The sequence below is a fragment of the Leptidea sinapis genome, chromosome Z (assembly GCF_905404315.1).
Source record: "Leptidea sinapis chromosome Z, ilLepSina1.1, whole genome shotgun sequence".
Taxonomy (NCBI): domain Eukaryota; kingdom Metazoa; phylum Arthropoda; class Insecta; order Lepidoptera; family Pieridae; genus Leptidea; species Leptidea sinapis.
Window position 1 is genome coordinate 15,160,710 of NC_066312.1, and position 22,222 is coordinate 15,182,931.

General features: G+C 32.5%; 1 protein-coding gene across 1 annotated transcript; it reads right to left on the reverse strand.

Annotated features, from left to right (window-relative positions):
• Positions 1-443: 443 nt before the first annotated feature.
• Positions 444-14,892, reverse strand: LOC126978974 (transmembrane channel-like protein). Its single transcript, XM_050828110.1, has 13 exons — positions 14,876-14,892; positions 9,472-9,628; positions 8,641-8,812; positions 8,044-8,182; positions 7,727-7,831; positions 7,174-7,362; positions 6,864-7,096; positions 6,517-6,708; positions 6,198-6,446; positions 2,850-4,104; positions 2,158-2,754; positions 1,672-1,891; positions 444-1,090 (listed from the first exon to the last, which is right to left on the reverse strand). Exons 2-13 carry the CDS (start codon positions 9,545-9,547, stop codon positions 444-446), a joined length of 4,074 nt encoding a protein of 1,357 aa, XP_050684067.1. The 5' UTR covers positions 9,548-9,628; positions 14,876-14,892.
• Positions 14,893-22,222: the final 7,330 nt, after the last annotated feature.

Sequence of the window (22,222 nt, forward strand, 5' to 3'; positions counted from 1 at the left end):
TTACTGGTTGTAATAGTAGCTTTCGAACATCTTCTTTCATTCTTCCTTCGAAGTATGATTAATAGTTGATTCATAAAAGCGGCTAGCACCTTTTAGCACTACAATAACAGGCAAATAGCAACAGACGGATCGTTACTAAATTTACATTTTCTAATCTGTGTAATTTAAGCTAGGATAGGAGAATCGAGTTCATTTGTGTACACAACGATTCCCAGCAGTTTTTATAAAAATTGATAATCGTTGCTATAAAATGTTCAAGTAATTAACGTGCTTTCTTTACATACTGATATTTAATTCTTTCTACGTGACTGAATACAATAACCTGTATTTTTTATTATTACTTAGTTAAAATTGTATGAGAAAATTAACAAGGAAATTATCCAAATATACAGTATTAAATAAACAACATCACATTGTATCATAATTTATTTATTGAAATGTCTTTACAGAGAGTTTTGATATTTATGACCAGCATCCTTCTCGTCTTTATTAAATTTTACAGTGTCGAAACTATTTTGTCTCTGTAATGATTTAAGGTCGGTGGTACTTCTGTAGTGGGAGAGGGATTTTCTGTCTTTTGGTGATTTATTGTTTGCATGACTCTTTAAACTCTTCTCGTTGCTTTGTTGTGGTTTTGAATTTGTCTGTAATATGTCCTCGTCGCTTTCAGTAGTACTGATAGTTATTACAGGTATTACTGATCCTATTGAATCAGAATTTCCGTTTTTAACAAGTTTTTTAACGTGAGCATTTGTTACTTTAGTATCCTGAGTTGATTTTGTTTTAAGAACAGCATCGTATGTATCACTAATTTTGTAACTGGCGTCTTTATTTTGTTTCAGTGCAATATTTTCAGAAGGAATTTTGGACGTCAAATTGATTTTCGTTTCATTTTCTAGAGTGGAATTCATCTTTTGGTCATTTATTGTGGTAATATCTTTTATTTTTAAAATGTCTTTCGGCAAAGATTCATGAAAATCTGTATCTGTTTCATAATTTTCTGTATTTGCTGTGCACGAAACCTCATGTAACTCCTGATCACATTTTTTCTTATCTAATGCCAAACTAACAATCTTAGCCAATATGCCACCTGCAAATTATTTTGGTAGATTAGTACAAAATTAAAATATTTTCTTACTACTGTACCTGTATTCTCCACATAGTAGTATAATGCAATAAATTACTACCACAGTAAAAAACACCAATTTTACATAACATTAGAACTAATAATTATTTTACATTATGTAAAGAAGCCCTTTGGTATTATTATCCTTTCAAATGAACTTATGGCCTAAGTGATCAATACCAGAAAACTCATGGTACATGATTCTTTGAAGATATACATGTTGCATCGTTTGGAAACAGCACTTGTAGAAATCATACTGTGATTTTTGTGGTAGGTACATGATTTTCAACACGTTGTTTGCTTGTAAACGCGACAGTTTTGAACTTAATTTGATATTTTCGACTCATTCATAAGGGTGGATGATTACAGGGAGGAACGAGTAAACGATTTTCTACTTTCCAAAAATGAAAATAACCTGCTGTTGAGTTGATAATGTTAAGGAAACGCGAATAAATTTGTAAAATATATGACTTAGTTTAATTTAGGTTCAATTGTTACTATAATACGAAGTTTCTTAAATATCTAGTAAACATGTAAGTTCAAACCTTTTTTCTTGGCTATCTGTTTTGTGTCTTTTCCAATGTTTCCTACAATAGCTTTTTTGTCATCTGAATCAATAGATTTGCTAATGGGTAGAGACGGTAGAGCTTTTTTCCATCTACCAAAAGGGGTATTGTCTATTGAAGATGAACCTGGCCGACGCCTTGTGTCAGCTAATTGAAACATTTTTCGTCTTTCTTCGGTTCTTTCACGTCGTAATTGAATCTTAAATTAAAACATAAACATTAGGCACGCTCACATTTTAAAGAACACAAATAAAAATCAAAAATTTAATTAACTATGTTGTTACATTTTTATTTGATGGACTAGATAAAACTTATTATGATATGACAACTTTCGAATAAATATTTAAACCGTATATAAAAAAAATTCATGGAATCAATATTGACTTATCTTATAAACGTATGATAGCAATTTAAAATATAATTTACTAAGCTTTGTTAAATAGTAAACATAATGCCGAAGTTTACCTTTAAATCGTTGTTAGCTTCTCTTAGGGAATTTGTTAGTGATGTTAAATAATAGATAATTAGAATTAATAAGACAAGTAAGGGAATCACGATGGCAGGTGATGCAATATATTCTAGTGTAAAGTTAAGACTTTTGGGAAGAATTTTATAAATATTGGTAGTTATAATTTTATAAATTTTGTCGTATTCTGAAAAAGGGCCACAATGCCACGATGGTTTAACCCAAACTATAGTATAACCAACGGGAAGGACGCAAAGAAATAGCATAGTGAGTAAAAGGGCCAAATAAAAATTATTGCTTTTCGAAACTCTAAACACAACTTCATGGGGAACGTTACAAGTCATAACAGCCCATGATCGAAGATACATCATTATCATTAACTTGAAGACATTAAGAATTACAAGGCCGGGCGAAAAAAACATTCCCATCCAAACCATTCCTTGGTTATTAATGAGATGTAAAATATTTTCAGCTATTTTAAAATCGCCATATTCAGGAAATTTCTTTTCTAAATCCCAACACCAACATCGATTCAAGTATCGAACAAACAAGGCGCGGAAGAAATCCATAAAAAGAGTACCAAGTAGAACGAATACCTGTAACACAAATATTTTTTTTTAAATAGAGTTGATAATTATAATGCTAACGATATTATGAAATAAATCAAAGTCAGATGAACGTTTAAACTTACTAAGTCCATCATTGTCAGTTTAATCAACTCCTGTCCAAACATTGTTTCCCAACAAAGCTTCAGTAATCTTTTTCTCGTAGTGTTTGTTAAGTTGTACATCTTTTTATGATAATATTTATTGTAATAAACAGTATCAGTAAATGATTTTATCGCCCCGGTATTATCATCTTGTGTTTCTTTGATCTTGCATTCTCTAACAAAACACTTTATTTCACTTATTTTGCAGTTGATTAAAAAGAACATTTGTGTAATATTTAAATCCCCACATTTAAATGTGCAGTTAAAATAGATATTTGGGCAAATTGTTGTTTTTTCATTAGCATTTGATTTACTTGTTAATGGATAAGATGGCGTTGTGTCGGAGTATAGTGTATTATTATCATTCCAAGTATTTTCATCGTAGGAATAAGTTTCCATAGAATTCGTACCACTTAACATTGTACTTGATTTAAAATCCAAGTTGTCAACAACTATTCTATCGGAATTATCATCTGCATACTTTGTATTTGGAGTAGCGTCAGTAGGACTTGTTATATCTAAACTATTACTGGATGATAAAAGTATTTCGTTTTCAAATGGATTCGTAGATAGCTTTGTATCAATATTATCTGAGTCAGTTATAGTGTTCACTGTTATCGACCAAGCATTATCTAAATTTGTGGTACTATCTGTTATTTTTATAGTTTCTTGAAAAAACGAGCTTTGTTCTGAAGAACCGTCAGTCATTGTCTCTAAAGTCGTAGACAATGATAATGTGCTATCATAATAATTAGAATCGTAAAAACTATAGTCTTCTTCGGACTTTGCTTCTTCTATTTCTTCATCGTAATTCTGTCTACTTAAGTTTCTTATACGTTCCCATTCGACTTGGTCGCTGTTATATAAAATGTTATCACTGTTTTCTATTACAAGATTCTCTGCTTTTAAATACATAACTCCTTTTTCTTTCATTTTTTGTGAATTATATTTTGTCTTAGTATCACGAAGATAGGATTTTGTGATGTCTACAAAGTTAAATTCTTCGGATAAATCCATTGATGATTGAATTAGTTTACATGGGAGGCATGGGATAATTTTTTCTGTACATGAAGAAGAAACATTTGCTATTAAATGATCTTGATACATCTTTGTCATATGGCTCGCATTCATATCTAGGGTTGGTTGAAGCGATTCTAATTCCTTACTCATATCCCCAATTTTACTGAATAATGCAAATATTAATGAGTACAAATTAAGTAAATTCAACAACATTATTCTGAAATGAAAAAAGACCATAAAATATGTTATATTCAAACATCAGTTATACCATCTTAGACTTAGACTAGCAAAACTCTTGATAGAAATACCAACACTGCCTATATCATAGACCATAAAAGATCAGGGCGATCGCATGCTGTCAGAACTACCAAACCGTTTATGTTACTAACGTAAAAATTTGCCGAAAAGATATAACATGACATATGGGACATATTATATATTTTAAAAAGACTTAAGTAATGTAGTTTTTCTCAAGTCAAATACGACTGCGGAATTGGCGATTGCTCAAAATATCAAGATCTAGTATGTCGAATAGCGGTAATTTGACAAATAAGGTTTTTATTGGTAATCGCACAAACTTGAGTCTTCTTGGAGTAAAATTGAACGAAGTTCATTCTGCCCATTCCACGACCTTTCAAGAGAGGATTCAACAGTGGATTCAACAGTGGATTCTTATGAGTTAGACTACTACCAGCATGGAAGGTATATGTGCTATATCTAGCACTGCCATCAATGCATGATTGAGGCGTCCAATATATCACTGACATATCATTCAGAAGAAATAGCACTGAAAATAGGTAAGGGCCTCGTGATACACGTTTACGGGCTAAGGGTCTGAGAAACAACATCCTGTATGCTATGTCCAGTGAGAAAGCTAGTGATTCACTTCTAAAAAACCCTCAGAAAGCTCCATAGATGGATGTTTAGAGATTGACACTTTGTGCCAAACACGATTGAAGGCCTTCGAAACTACCCTCTTCCATGCTTTAAATGGCCATCATCGATCTTTGGGTAAGGTTTACCGGAAAATCGCCAACTGATCAACCTGTTCACTTTCAACGGTGAGGCGTACTGAGCACGAGAAATAACCTCTGACCAGCTCGAGTTCTTATCGTCTTCAGAAAACGGAGGTCACCGAGCAGTTTTCTGTCTAAGTTTATATTTCAGGGATAGAGCTCTGACACCGTGGAATGGTATGGCGGTACTTTTCCATTATAGCTAACAGTCAAGTTAGAGGCAAAAAAGTGCCCAATTTTGTCGTATGTGCAATAGTACCACTGTCTATGTGCAACGCCGGCAGGAATGACCGGCTGAAATACCAAAAGCATCTTCAGACAACGCCCATAACTTGTGTTGGGCTAATAACATGAAAAATACGCTGCGTCGCTTGGAAAAACAGCTTAACTTCGCCATCTCAAGATGCTGGTAGAAGACGTTGAAGTTGGAATGGATTCCTAAATGTTGCAAAAATCCACATGGTGTTGTTGGATCGTTTGTACTTAGCAATAACATTACATTGCACAGGCCACGCGTCTGAATACGACGCGTGGCCTGTGCAAGAACACCTAGGAAGAGATTCTCTATCTTTGACAGAGCCGGTAGCCTCCTGGGGTAAAATCTCTTTGAGGTTCTATCTATTTCATGAGAAACGTAGCGCATTGCTGGGTCGCTACTTCACGCTGGTTTTCAGTCCAAGCGTGGTACTGGTCTGGTCAAGTCTGGTCCGTTTAAACTATCGTCGTGGGATGGCAGCGTGCCTCTTCCGCCTTATATGTCACAATCTAAACACCTCTTCAAAATCAGCGTAACGAACAGCTCAAGTGCAGAAAGCTGTTTAGTCGGGAATAAAACGGCCATTTATGTTATCCTGAAATGTGCAGGAATGGCCAACCAAGGGCAAATATTTTCGAAAATAATCGCTCCTCAATATCTGTGAACATCCCAGGATGGTTCTTAGCTTCTGGAAGATTCTAAACTGGTTCAAATGACCAGCTGTAGACTCAACTCTACTAGACTAGACTCAACTTTACGCCAAATGGATCCAAGCAATAGTTTTCATTCTGAAAAAAGAGCCCCATACCATAAAATATAATACCTACCTTACTATTATACTATATTAAGCATGGAAACAGTGCCCAAAACCAGGGCTACCAGGCTATTTAAATACAGAATTATTTTCTACATGGGATTCAATAAATACGTACACAATTTATTAAGATTAAATCACTTCATAAATAGACGCATTTTGATTTGTACCAGAACTAATGGCCGAACTAATAAATATAATACAAATAAGATAACTAAATTTACCTTGCTAGTTGTAATCTTAGCTGCTTTCGGGGATGATAGTGTTCAAGAAACCCCAATAGCTCAAAGAATATAGGAAATGAAATTGAAATAACTGTAACAACTGTTGTTGTTTCATTCTCCCGCCACCAACTCCTTCTTTTTATATTATCATCAGATCGAGACACTACGGTAACAACTGCATACGCAGAAACTATTAGAAGTACCAAAACGCAAATATTAACAGTTACGCGCAAGGTAATTATACGCCAGCTAGAAAAATATAAATATAATTTTATATTATTATGAAAATGATCATATTTATAATTAAATTGCTCCATACTTTCTCAAGTTTTTCTTTTTTTCTGCCTCTTCAAGTAAGGCCTCTTTAAATCCTAGAATAACTGATGCAATTCGGTTATGAGCGGTTTCAGCATTACCGATCATGAAGTCCCAGCCAGTGAATAGTTTCCATGAAAAAATACATTCATCTTCTTTTTCTGACAATTTGGACATTCTAGAGTTCTCCGCCATTCTATAAAAATTTTATTTGTTTATTATAATCCTGTTGCATTGTTATTAATTTAGTTAAAGTAATACATCCTTCATCAAAAGAAAAGGCAGAAATCGTTCTAAAATTAATAGCTTAAAGGACGTTGCACTGTCACATAAAATCTAAATATATCTTACTTCCTTAGTATGGCGACGAAACTATAAACATACACGACTAAACCAGTGAGAAAATAAGCTAGTGGCATTTTGTATTCTGATCGTTCTACATTGCTATAATATCCATAGAAAATGGGCGAATACTTTAGTATCCCTTCGAATTCCCATAAAGTTAAAAGATTCGTCGCGTTACGTCTTTCATGTTCCATTATTATTTTTCTTTCACCATCTTGAGAAGGATTCGCCGTGAGGTACTGAAACATTATGATTGCATTTTATATGGCAAAAAAAACAATTAGTATTTTTATCAGACTGTAAGATTAGCACTTACTTCTGGGACTATCACAAAAACGAGTAAAATAAATCCAATAACCAAGTTGACCCAAAACAACCACCTCAGAAATGTGAAATATGACGCCACAACTGATCCGAAATGAGATTCAATTTCCTTGATGCGCAATTCCCATGGTATGAGCAAATTAGACGTATTTGCGGCTTCGCGTTTCATTTGATGCCATTTCTGTTAAGAATATAATAATAAGAACCTATATAAAAGGTATAGTAAAGGTAAAGACAAATGTATACATATACATTATTAATATCGGTTATAAAAGAAGTAAGACATCATTATTATCATCATCATTCGCTGGAAGTCGTCCACTGCTGGACAAAGGCCTCCCCAAAGATCTCCACGACGATTGTTCCTGCGCTGCCCTCATCCAATGTATTCCGACGATCTTGACCAGATCGTCGCGTCAATCCATCTTGTGGGCGGCCTACCAACACTGCGTCTTCCGTTACGACGGTAAGTAAGGCATATTTTTATACAGCTATCAATATTTTGATGTGGTAAAGGTTTATAAATAAGATCTATTCTGACTTACGGTTGTTATGAGAATGCTAAACCTTGCATATATATCTCTAGTACTTTTAGATTGGGCAAGGCGTTCCTGTAGTTGTCCTTCATGTCGTTTTATATACGCTTTAGCCTGTAAGTAAAATAATGTTTATTCGAGAGTATTTATTCCTTAATACTTAATAATGTTTAATTCTAATAATTAATGAATTCGCATGGATATTTTGTACTTCAGTCGAGAATCAGTTCGAACAAAGTTGAGGTTGTATCATCCACAAAATTGATTCATGATCCAATCTCAATTTTGTCAATAGTACCTAAATTTAATAGAATTATATAAGATACCTGATGTACTATTTTAAGTTTTCTTCTCATCCCGAGAGGCTGCTGCTTTACAGACCCCAAAACTTCTTTGTGCAGATGAATGTTTTCAAAAATCTGCTCTTGTGTAACCACAGGCTGCTCCTCAATTGAGATCGCTGTGCTGTCAGTAAAACATCGAATATAATAAAAAAAAAGTATTGTAAAATTAATGTATACAGGTAATTATATGGAAATTCCCACAGAGATCTTTTTATGGCCAGTGAGTACAACAAAGATTTCAATGAGGTGACTAGACAGTATTTATTAAAGAAGGGTAAATAAGTATTTTTGGCTTACAAATTAAGATACGAGGCTGTGAATAATTAAATTTGAATTTTACATGTATGATAGTCGTTGGTGTTAATAAAACAAAGCTCACTTTATGGAGCGTAAATCATGGTATTGTTATAAAGCTGATAAAATTGTTCATTAAAACTGAAAAAGAAAACAAATGATAAAATAATAGATATTAGAAAACATGGCGCAGCATGCCTTATAACGTAACTATAATATTAAACTTCTATCGAACAGTTTTATTTCATTTCATTAATATGTATATAATTCATTCAAATAACTTACTCTCCTGAACTGGTCGTAAAGACTGAAGATCGCCTCCTAGGCCTTGTTTCTTCGGGAAGAAATGGTGAGGAGGATCGTCTCTGGCGACCTTTCCGTGATCGACGTACACTTGCCCTACGTTGGCGTAAGACGGCACTAAGACTGACAGAGTAATCCTCATCATCCGATCCATCTAAAATATTCAATTGTTGAATAAATTATTTGAAGTTTAGATCGCTCATCAGTGAAGAAACAATATGAACATCTGGGATTTGTTATTTCTTTATCAATTTATTATCAATCTATGGAGACCATAGGTAATCTATGGTTTGTCTATACAGTCTGTTTCAGCAGTTTTTAACACTTCTGGAATAATCACAGCGAAAGTTGTAGAAATAATGTAATCTTATTCGAATATAGTTGAACATTAGTATACAAATATTATTAACTCAATCCCAATAACATATCATATAATAGTATGGTTCTTTTATTGAGTAATCTATTGATAGAGAAATAGCTCGCTTAATCCTGATTAATATATACTATTTTTTGCAGTTGATTTGATGTGACCCTTTCTTGATATATTTTATATTTGCTATCATTATATATATAGATTTAGAGTCTTATAAATTATACCAATTTACTTAAGACGTTTTTATAACTATGCTCCTGTAGTAAAGTCTTCAGATGAGCTGTCAAGGCTCGTATGCTTTGGGCCGTTGTAATTTATTTCTAAGCATTATTACGAATTTTAAATGAAAGATTGTCATTAAAAGGGAAAATAATTTGCACTTGCTTGTGACTCAATTCACAATAACAATACGAATATTGCGTTATCACGTAATTCAATACCTCCAGTAGCTGATGAGAATTTCACTTCATTGTTCGTAGTTGCTTCTGATGGCAGAATATGAGGCCCACCGGACATAGTAGGGCTTGGGTCGGCCCAAGTTACCGATAGACGGTCGACGGAAAGTTGCGGAGACGACAGAGGCCGGTTGCAGTTAAACTTAAAAAAAAAACAATGTTATTTACAGAAATCAACAGTTGTGAAAACACACAAACATATATGTTTAAAACATAAAATAATGTTGATAAAAAATTTGGCAATGAATATACATTCAGATTTTATTCAAGAACGTAAAATATAGATGTTAACTTAGTAAAACATACTTGAAACTCATAATAACCAACTAGTTAGCTATTAACCAAAAAGCCTTGGAAGGGAAATGGGAAGAAAATTAAGCCCAAAGAAGAAAAAGTCATTAGGCCATTTTTGCCCACTACATTAAAATGCGGATATCACAGGAGATTTAATCTATTTTTTGCTAAACAATATCTACTTCTTCAATATTGTATGTTAGAACTGATTGATACTGACTGCACAGGTAAGGAGCACCTTCACAATAGCACGACAATAATACTACTGTGCCGATTGAGAATCAAGGGGCAGCTCGCACCGTTATGGACTGACCAATAAATTAAACAATTTATTGCCCTATTTAGGTTTGTGTAGTCGTTTCCGATTAATTGTTCTACGTCACGATAATGAAAGCCCAATAATTTGTTCTGTTGTTGTGGCTTTTGTTTTTAATAAGTAATTCGGTGTCATTTTAAAATACTAGTATAATATATAAGTAGGCGATAGGGAATGAAATGATTTATATTCCAATATGTACAAAAAAATAACGTTTAAATATGTGTTTGAAAATTAAATTATATATTATGCAATTAATAAAATTACCTTCAAACAATACTTTATAATTATATTAATTTGTACTTATATTTACAGGCAATTAAAGGTCAGCAATAGAAGTCTAGAATTTATTATAGCTCTCTTCTTGAACATGTATTGTATATAAGATATTCCGGGAAATTTATATAAACAAATCATGGTGAAATGCTAGTTTTGCATTAATCATTATACAAAAAAGCTTTTATATTAAGTTTGTTATGTTAAACAAGATTCCACACCCAATTTAGTGCCGTGACAGAACACCGTCAGTCAGACTATCGCGTAAATGAATGCCAGCCAATTATTGCCGTTAATTAAAGATTTTTTAGGGTTGGCAACGTACAATAATTAAAATGCTATTCGTTCGAAAACATTGAATTTGAGGAGAATGCGCGTCCACTGCAATGAACCACAAAAAAGTAATGTGTATTTAATCGACAAACTAATAATAATTCCTAATCACACAGTGACACACTTTATTCTTAATTTTTTAGCATCGGAGAAAAACCTAAAAGTGAATTTATTATATCGACCGTACCATGGGTTATGATTTTTGTGAATTCTATTTGTGATAACTATTTTTTTTTTAACAACTCACATGCAAAGAGGTGTATGAGACAGCGATTAATACTCACTCACAGAGACACACTTTATGCTTAATTTTCTTAGCTTCGGAGGAAAACCTAAAGCGGAAGATATTATAGCGACCGTACCGTAGTTTATGATTTTCGTTGAATTCTGTTTGTGATAGCTTTTTATTCTTTTTTTTGACAACTCACATGCGAAGAGGTGTATTAGACAGCAATTGATATTCACGGACAGATTATTCACAAAACAAAAATTTTCATAACTTACTTTGATATTTATAGACAGCCCTACTGTTTTGATTCCATTAACGCGATTCCACAACAGACGCGGTGGTGAAATACTGTTACTTATAATTAAGAAGTGATTTTACCTGTGAACTTATTCTCTATGGACCTTTGTTCTTTTAGTAGCACGTCATGTCTAAATCTTTCAACTATGAGTATCGTATCATAATTTTAGTTTAAATAAAGGTGATGTTATATTAAATCGTTTGTTTTGTGATGATAAATATTTTTATTTGATTGAAGTATGAAGAAGGTTATTTAAACTGCGGTATAACTTCGGAAAAATAAAATTACTGGTAATATAAAAAAAATTGTGTGATCACGGAGAAAAAATTGTAGTCGATAGAAGCTATATCTGGAGAGCGGATGATGTCACAGGATTTATAAAATTTACTTACTTGTTGAGTGGCTTGATGGAATGAATGATATTGGTTTACTAGTCGGGGCTGTCTCATCACGAGTTTCGCCATCAATGTTCGAAGTTTTGGGCAATAGTTATCTGCTATTATGCTTATCGAACTTGAGGAACCTCTAGTGAATTATATCATGAAAGTGACCACCAAATAGATACCATCATCCCCACCTTGTGGATGTTTGGTGATCCTGCACAATGCAGTTTTCAAGGAACTTTCTTCCAGGTACAACCAAGCTGTGGAATGAGCTTCCTTGTACGATGTTTTGATTCAAGGATGATACGACATGGAAAATTCCAAAAAAAGCGTGTACACCTTTCTAAAAGGCTGGCACCGCTCCTGTGGTTCCTCGGGTGTTGTAAGAGAATGTGGACGGTGGTGATCACTTTATATCAGTACGCTCCTCCTCTTACATACAAAAATCAATCACTGTTCTACGTGTAGGCTTCGTTTTAGAGCAATGTTACGGAGTTTCATCTGGAATCAGCCTTTGTGATGTCCGTTTAAGTATCATACTATCATGCTTTAATTCGTGAATCTTTCTGTATACAGAAACTGATCTATCAGTCGGGGCGAAGATTTATTCATTCACGCAAAATTGATTCGTTTAGAATTCTTTTTGATGTCATTCTTAATATACTAGATACTACTACCGCTTCGGAAAGAAATGGCGCTCTGAGAGAGAAGAAGAGGCGCAATATTCTCTCCCAGTTTAAAAAATAAAGTAAATTAAACGATACCGATTTGTTTCAAATGTGTCAATATTGTAAGTATGCTAACATCGAACAATGACGCTACTACCTTGGTAATTTGGTGCGAATAGGCTTTCTACCTCCGTATTTAATTCAGAATTGATTAAATAGACAACGCACGATGCGTTCATAAGCCGTATCCTCTCCAAACACAGCACTGATATAAATAGCTGTTTATGCTGTGTTAATTTCACGTCTATTCAAAAATTACTTTAATTAAGTGCATCTTTACATTTAGAGCCAAATAAAATAAATGGATTGGTGTACGCTGCGCTCCAGTGCTAGATACTGCAGTAGTCGCAAAGTGAGGCAACTAATTCTACGCACAAGAGGGCGTATTCGAGCCAGTCGCAGACAATGTGTCACGTTGACGTGCCATATGTTCTGTTACACTTTGCTAATAATTGGAACTAAATAATAAAGAAAGAGAAGAAGAGAAAAAATAAAAATGACACTGGGATCACATTTCACCAGTAAGTATTTTGTATTTTGTTAATTTCAATGTAAAATAACACGGAGCGTATGTTACAAAATTTGAAAGATGCCATTGAGTGTCAAGGTGGCACGCACACAAGCATCTAACAGTTGCCATAATAAAAAAGCTATTGTTTTTAGGTAGTGCGGTATCTAGTAGGAGCGCAGCGGAGACCAATCTTTAATCGAAGTATGAAAACAGTTTCGCACTTAAATTTGCACCATTCTTGGTATTATTTGAATCAAAAATAGCTAGTAAGCCAATATGGCATTATTACACTTATTAACTCCTATCATAATCTAATATATAAAATTCTCATGTCGGGGTGTTTGTAGTTAAACTCCTTCGAAGCGGCTTGACCGATTCTCATGAAATTTTGAGTGCATATTGGGTAGGTCTGAGAATCGGACAACATCTATTTTTCATCCCCGTAAATGTTAAGTCATTGAGTCAGCATTAAAAAATACATACAACTTCAAATTTTCACCCATCTACGATCAACAGTTACTTTTGTATCGCGATTTTAATATCGGCAATACAACGTTTGCTGGGTCAGCCAGTATTATATAGAGTTGATTCACCGTATTAACGAAGATTAAAAAAAATACATAATATGTATACCAATTATTTTTATATAATAGTAAAATAATGCCAACCAACATTGGTCAAGAATGGCTCCTTGTATTATAATAAAGTTCGCAATTGATTGCCGTATCATTGACAATCTGAATCAATTGAAACAAATACAAAACTTTATTGTATAATACTAGCCGTTCCCGCCAGCTTCACTGGTCGAATTTTAAAAGAAAGAAACGTTGGAATTTGATAAATTAGTAGCCGTAAACCATTTAAGATAAAGTTCGCATCGAATGGTGGTAGTATCATGTCGATACGATCAGTGGTTTAGGCGTGAATGAGCCTCAAAGATCATTTTCATTATATATATATACTAGCTGCCCCGACAGACGTTGTTCTGTAGATAATAAAAAAATACTGTTTTATAGCTAGCTAACTAAACTTTAAATTTAAATAATATTATATGTCTTCCGACGACCTTATTGTACACGGTAAAACTCAAATGAGTTTATGTATGTACAATAATTGTGTTACCTATAATATGTTATTTGTTAATAAGAAATAAAAAATAAATAAATAAATAAATAGGAAATTGTCAACAATATTTCAAAACATCAAGAATTCTTTCTCTTGTTTTAATGAAATTGTTTCACAGCGGAACTGTCAACTTGTGCGTCACTAAATTCTCTCATAGACAATACGTCCATACAAAACAAATATTGAAAATAAAAATAATTATGGGTCCCAAATCGAAATGAAAACTATCCTATCTCTCAAGTTGGACCAAACTGCACTCCATGAAGTAATCCCCATTAAAATCCGTTCATTGGTTTAGGAGTCCATCGTGGACAAACAACGTGTCACGTAATTTATATATATTAAGATATATACAAGATAGATAGATGAAGATTATTATTGTCTTTACTATAGAGCTGCATATTCTAATTACTTGGTTTAAGCAAATATTGACCAAGCACATAATGAATATTAAATTGCATGTGACAACTGCAGTCAATTAGTTTTATTAATTTAATGTGTAGCGATGAAAGAATGACAAGTTAATAGAAAATGAGTTATAACCTTTCTTTGTGCAATGCGAAGTTGACATAATATAATAAGGCAATTAAGGTTAATTTATCAGAGCCATGACTTAAGTCGATTACTAATATATTATAACACGAGTTAATTATATTATTCAACCATATTTTGAGTATATTTTTTTAACCTTTTAAGATCAAAAATCTATCTCATTACATTTAACATTGCTAGTATTCATTACGAGTACTAATAATGACTGAGTTATTTATTAGATCTACACTGTTAATTAATATCAATACTTTGTGCTGCAGAAGAGCTATTATAAGCTGCAGAATTCGTGCTATTTATAACCTAGGTACTAAAGAATCGTTGAGAGCAAAATTTAAAGAAATTACCTGCGGTGAAAGTTCTGAATCAGCATTAAGTCTGCAGCGTGGTTCAAGCTTTAGTATTCCTTTTTCTTTGACCTATTAGAATTAAAAAAACAGAAAAACTCAATCATTTCTATTAATATGTCAATATCGCTAAAACAAGGCGGTGTATATGCCGAAATGATCATAATATAAACTATATTTATATTTTATAACGGTCATAATTGCCCAAATATAGTGAGATGTTTCAGATGAAATGAATTTATATTCAACGAGTAGACAGAGCTCTCCATTATAATGCTACTTCAGCATTCTGTCTCTTCCTTAATATTAGTACTTACAAATAACTTTCCAGATAACAATTGAAGTTGAGGAGAGTGTTATCGAGTATTGTACCCTTTCTTAAAATAGTTTGCGATAATGCATTGATATAAGGTTCTTCAGAATCGCCAGCAAGTGCAAATAACTTTGGAGAAACTGGGGTCGTCATAAGCGTGGTGACAGGAGATATAATGGAGTATGAGTCTCATCTCTGGTTTGGTGCACCCCAGAGTTCAGTTCAGACTTCAGTTCGAACCAGCTCGTATCCTGTAGTACTCTTTCTGAACAGCTCCAGCTACAGCTACAGACACAGCGTAGAGACGTCGCTTCATTATGTTTATCACGGGGAGTGTTCTGAATAACTGCTTGCCCTTACACTGGCCACCAAATTCTACTATCATACCTCATTCCATATACTTGAATATCTCAAAATATAGAATATTAATATATAAAAGGATATGTGCCGCGGTCATCACTTGCCATCAGGCAACGTACGCTCATTTGTTCTCATAACTTAGTTAGTACTTAATGGGAGTCATGCAAAGTCAAAGTATAAAGAACCTAGTCAGTTATATATATTATGTATAGTTGTTCTTATTTGTATTAGCAAAAGAAAAAAGAATGTTATTTGGCTTTGGTCTAGAACTCTCTATCTGACAGCATATGCCTAAAATTCCTTCTACAGACCCTAAACATAGCAGCGTGTTCACAGAATTTGTGTTCTAGCAGTATTGTAATAGTTTTTTAGTAGTATTTTAATCTAAGTTGTGTTAAGTCTTTCTTTTTTATAAATTCATCTACCCTGCTCTATAGCATATTTACTTATATATAATTATAATTTATACATATATAAAATCCTAAAAGATTCCACTTAATTTTTTGCTTTAAAGCTATTACTAAATATACTTAAAAACTACAAAAATAGTTTTTCCCAGATAAATAAATGAAGTGAATTTTGACAAAACAACTGACATATGAAATCATAAATTAATTGCATTCAGTTCAAGTAAAATAATCATAAAGGTAATTAAAATAAAAATTAATATAAAAGAAAAGAGTTACGGTATAAAATACCTTGATATCCATGGTGATTTAATACTGGTAACCACCAACACTGGTTGACAGCAACTGTTGAACGTATCCGTTGTCGCGTGTTTCACGCTCCTTTGGGAAAACATCGCAACTCAATTTTACTTAGTTTAGCATAATAAGAAATACTTTTTATTATAAAATAACAATCAGGCACTTTTTAAGGCATTAACGAATAGATAATCTAATTTTAATATCCCGTTTTCATGAACCTTCTATATTTAAAAAAAAAACTGAAATTAATGATCCCACCAAAGCATAAAGACCACTTTATATAATAAAACTGGAACATTAATGTGTTAATTATATCTTCTGCATATGTCTTATAATATGTCGTAAGCCAAACCTGTTCGCCTAATTTTTGAAGAACTCAAGAATCTCGGATGTTTTTGCTGATCTAAAAATTATTATGTGTAGTTCGGGTACCCTATATTTAATATAGGATAGTAATTGCTATTTGATTTATTTCTCAGTTTTAGTGATTATCTATTAAGACACAAGACATTAATATCAAAAATTACTTAATTATCATCATCTTTTATATAATATTTATTCATTATTGCTTCCAAACGGACTGAAAATTCTAAAACACTAAGATAAATAATTAAATGTGTTTAATAATTTAAATAGGACTTTTTTAACATTATGCTAACATGTTAAATAATCACAAGCACAATTTTTATTAATGTTATACACGTAAATTTCAGATTTGTCGTTTTGTGTGGAGAGTGTCACTAATTAGAGCAGAAAGCTGCGTCGAGGTGGGCTATTAAAAAGGGTGAAACAACACAGGTCACATCACACCCCCAACAGCCTATAAGTATAATTAACTACAGTTAAAAGTAAAACATTATTCACGCAATACCCATAGATATATATTATTGAACTGGCTTTTCCATCACCCGTTCAATTTGTTAAAAAAAGTAGAATAGTAAATTTAAAATTTATTTATATTTGTAACTGTGTTTGTTCCATCCATATTCAGTTTTAAATTAACGGTAACTACTTCGCTTTGTTTATAAATTGAAGTGAGCATGAAAATCACCTTTGAAATACGCGACATGGTTCTAAGAGATCTTAGACTTTGCTCAGACTAACGTAAAACTTAGCTGAGAGTGATAAAATGCAAACATGACTTTTACATTGGGCTGTCATAGCTTAAACTCAGCACAATTTCAGCTGTCAAATGACTTTAAAAACGAAATGAAAGATTATGCTTATCTTACACTCAACTTAAGTTTTACGTAAGTATTGTCTGAGCAAAGTCTAAGTACACTTTATAGATCTCAAACTCAGTGCTATAATCATTACCTGCGATATTAATATGATATCCTATAAATTCATTGCTATTATAAGATAATCCTTATGCTTTAAGATAAGATTTCTTTGAATTCTTTTTTTCACTGCTTTGATGGCCGGCTTAGTACCTATGCATTCGGTTATCTTTATCACCCCACTCTATTTTTATATCAAAAGACAGAGCATTACTTTATTATGATGGGCTGGGGGCATAAATCAGGTGAGGTGAGCGTCTGCCTCGTTTCTTCACATCTAAATATCAAAATCAAAGACAAAATACATAAATATGTATTTTATATTGCACTACTTTATTTTTAAAGAACACAAACACAGTAGAATGGGTTTTAGATCGTCGGTTGTGAGAGTGACAAACTGATCAACTTCCGCAAAATAGGTGCTGTTCCTAAAGAACCTTCCGAATATGTAACTCTTAACGTTTATGTATTTATTTATATTCGTGGTCGCCATAGGTCAAAATTAGACCATACTTCATTAAATTATTAAGTTTGATAATTTATAAGAGTTTATTTGTCAAAGATTATAGGTACCTCTATAACATTATATGTGTTTCATTCAAATTGTAGTGTAATATTTAATTTATTAAAAAAACGTATTTATAAAGCATTTTAGTGCTTAAAAAAATAGTTTTATGTACTTCTTCTCCATATTAACTTTAGCAATTTCAAATTACATTTCCAATCCAGCATGATTTTTTGAAAAAGGGGAAATATTTTCTATTTACTACGTATTAATATATAATTATATTTCATATTATTAAAAAAACCATATTTTTGTGAATATCATTATCATCATCTTTCTTGCATAATATATTACCAATTTAAAATGTGTACGCATGAAATTCTTTTTCACAAGGCATTCCAAACTTACTTCAAAGGTTTGACTGTATCTTTCTGTGCTTACTTATTAATAATAAGCTTTTTAATAAGCTTTTTTTATGAGCTTCATACGTTAGCATGCAACGGAATCTTTGAACATGATTAATACCCCCTTCATCGTCGGATTAACTTGAAATTTGGAATACTTATTAAGGACCGATGACAAATCGGTTCTAAGGGTGCTTTTCAGGATATTATCAAAATAACCTTTCTACTCATATCTGTACATAAAATATTTATAATTATTGATACCTTATATAAAATATTTTTTTCTTACACTATTTTTAATTCATATTTATTAAGATTTATTTTCTATTTTTAAGTGGGATTTTCTATAAAATTATATTTTTTTAGTGTTTTTTTAAACTATTATTTATTTTTAATTGAACAAGTGTGATATATCAACACTGGTAAATCTTTGCTTAGAACAGTCGTAAAATTGAGGACAAGATTAAAGCTGTCATCTCTGCCGCAAGTTCTTTGACCTCACTTATCGCTCGAATGTGCCGACATGTGTTCAGAGCAATGTGATTCTGAAGCCTAAATACCGTGATAAAGAGTTGTTGTAATAGACACTTCATGATCTTTCTTTTATGAACAGTTTCGCTGATTTTTAACACACTATACCTAGAAGGAACATGTCTGCTGTGAAATTAATTAAGCTGTATTTGTGGCTATACAAAGTATTTTTAACTATTATTCCTGACTTTATCAATATTTCTTATTTTTAATTTTAATTAGCTTTATCTATTTTGTATTGTTTTTATGTATGTAAAAACTTTAAATATAAATGTTATGTATGAGAGCTATTGTGATATATGATTGTGACAGTATCTATAAAAATTAATAGATTTATCACTGACCGTTTAAATAACCTTTTAATCGTTGGCATAGTTATGATGAGATAAAATTGTTATTTTTTAAAGAAAATAACGGACGAGACGAGCAGGACATTCAGCTGATGGTGTTTGGTACGCCCTGACCACCTATGCAGTGCCACTAAGGATTCTTGAAAAATCTAAAAATTCTGAGCGGCACTACAATTGCGCTCGTCACCTTGAGACATAAGATGTTAAGTCTCATTTGCCCAGTAATTTCACTAGCTTTTTAACGTTTACATATTACTGCTTCATGGCAGAAATAGGCACCGTGGTACCCATAATCTATCCGGCTTCTTGTGCAAGGGAGCCTCCCACTGGTTAAATTGTTATTTAACGTTGCAATAGTATTAGTTGCTTAAGTTAGCATTTTGCAAAATTAATAAATTAATTTACTAATTAGTTTTATGACAACTAAAATATTGAAGAAACACAAATTTAGCGTTTAATACAACTAAGAATTATACAATGCTCCTGATATTAGATTGCTTCATAAGTATAATGCATTCTTGATTGCATTTTGCAACATTATAACTAAGAAATTTAAGTGACACAATTAACTGCTTAAACATACGTCATACTTACACATTTGATAAAATTCAAGCAATAGTAAACAAATTGAGAATCGGTTGGATAAGATAAAATAAATAAGAACAACGCCATGTTTGGTTGTATCTTTAGAGATCAAATTTAAATTTGTGGCGTATGGTGAAATTTAGCGGCAAAAATGATGGTTTCTTGCTTTCTATATGTCGAAAACCATCTAGCTACAGAAACATCGCAGCACCAAAAGGGTTTTTGGTTGTATCATCGTGCAGTCTAGCCCCTCCTACGATAATTATTTAAAATTGTGCATTCATCCCTTATGAGCAACCTGTTTTGCTACAAGACTGTAGTAACTGCATAGTTCCTCGTTAGTAGCTTCATTAATTTGCATGTTCAACGGCAACTTGAATGCTAAAAGAGCTAATCAACAGTCTTCTACCAAAACATCTGCTGTACCTGATGAAGCAAGTACAAGTGCTATTCCATTTTGCATTCGAATCGCTGCCAAAATCAATGAGAACAAAAACTATATTTCCTTTCGATGTTCTAACTCAAATCTGGATTAATTGCGTCGTGCATTGGTTGATTGTCATTCCTAATTGTATTGATTACTAGCTGACCCAGCAAAGTTGTATTGCCATATAAAGTTATAAGAAAAAGATAATTTTGGGGTATAAAAAATAGATGACGATCGATTCTCAGACCTACCAAATATTAAATTGTACATAAAATCTACCAACTATAGGCAGCTAAAATAAAGTTTTTTTTACCACCGGAGAACGATATAAAGATTATTAGTTATTCATTTTCAATTATTCTTTTGATTTGATTTGTGGACGACGGGGGACACATCAAAGGAAAAACAAAATTGTTGTTTTTATTTAATTCCGTACATTTTCGTATTTATTCACCTTTTAAAACTTCTCTGGACTTCCACGAATAATTCAAGACCAAAATTAGCCAAATCGATCCAGCCGTTCTCGAGTTTTAGCGAGACTAACGAACAGCAATTCATTTATATATATATATATATATATATATATATATATATATATAGATAGATTTGTTGTTGTAAGTTAAGTTGTCTGTGATTCGGAAACAAGCATTCATATTCATCATTTAAATGTTTTCATCTACCGAGATTCAAACCCAGGATTTCTAGCTCAGTAGGCAGAGTCCCTAAGCACTAGGCTTTATGGATCGTCATACTTATGTACTTTGATACATTTATAGAAAACCACGAAGTTATAATTTGTTTTTTAAAAACCACAGGTATATACGATACCTTTCGTTTTTTTTTCGTTCCTTTAGCATATTATAATGGTCCGCGCTATTTAATGTATTCTGTATTAATCCCTGGTAATATTATAAATGGGAATGTAGGTTTGTCTGTTCCGCTTTTACGCCGAGAGTACAGAGATAGACAAGAGCTTGGGAAAGGACATAGGTTAACTTTTATCTCGAAAAAAAAAAGGCTTGGCGAGGTGAGAGTAAGTGTGTAAGTTTGTGTGGAAAAGAACGCCATGAAACTTTATATTTAAACATTAGATAAAAAATAAATAAGTATTTGTTTTAGCGTTTTTAAGATTTACACCTGTGTGTGAAATGGGGGAGATGAAAAAGGGGGATAAAAGTTCTATGGTTTGTAGTAAAAATGTATTAACCACAGCAGTTTCTATGAGTATTATTGGCAAAGAGAATTTATATTTAAAAATAAAATTGCTGCCCAAAGTAACTATTTCACGCGGACGAAGTCGCGGGTAAAAGCTAGTATAATTTACGACGCTACTGACGAAGCAGTCGGATTTTATACATAATTTCATAGATATAATTTTTTTTTGCTGAACGCTATTCTTATATAAGAACAATAATTGAGTGTTACATTATACTCCATAAATGAGTCAAATGGCAGTGAACGTTCAGTCAAAAGACGTCCAACGATTTCAAAGAATAGCCATTGCAGAATGGCAGACAGACAGAAGTTTCTAGAATAAGGCCCGTATTTAAATTTCTCTTATTACCATAATGGAGAAGACACATACAATTGCATTGTATCTATATGTTGCAGAACGAAAAAATAAAAATTAAAAAAAATATTAATCAGGCTTTATTTTACACAATCCCTAAGAACTCTTTCTTTTATTATTAAATAAATTATGTAATGGACCATACAATTAATAACATTTCTTATGTTGCCTGGACGCCTCAGGACCTCGAAACACCATGCAATGTATGTAACTATAATAATATACTTACCTTTTAAAATTTTATAATTTTATATAACTATTCAATTCATTTAATAAATTATTCGATATTCAACTCTTTCGTACACAGATGTTGTA

Coding starts and splice junctions, on each gene's coding strand:
- LOC126978974 (XM_050828110.1), bottom strand. CDS start 9,547: ATGTCCGGTGGGCCTCATATTCTGCCATCAGAAGCAACTACGAACAAT. Junction 7,363..7,726: donor TTAGCATTCTCATAACAACC/GTAAGTCAGAAT, acceptor TATTCTTAACAG/AAATGGCATCAAATGAAACG. Junction 1,892..2,157: donor AAGCTAACAACGATTTAAAG/GTAAACTTCGGC, acceptor TTTTAATTTAAG/ATTCAATTACGACGTGAAAG.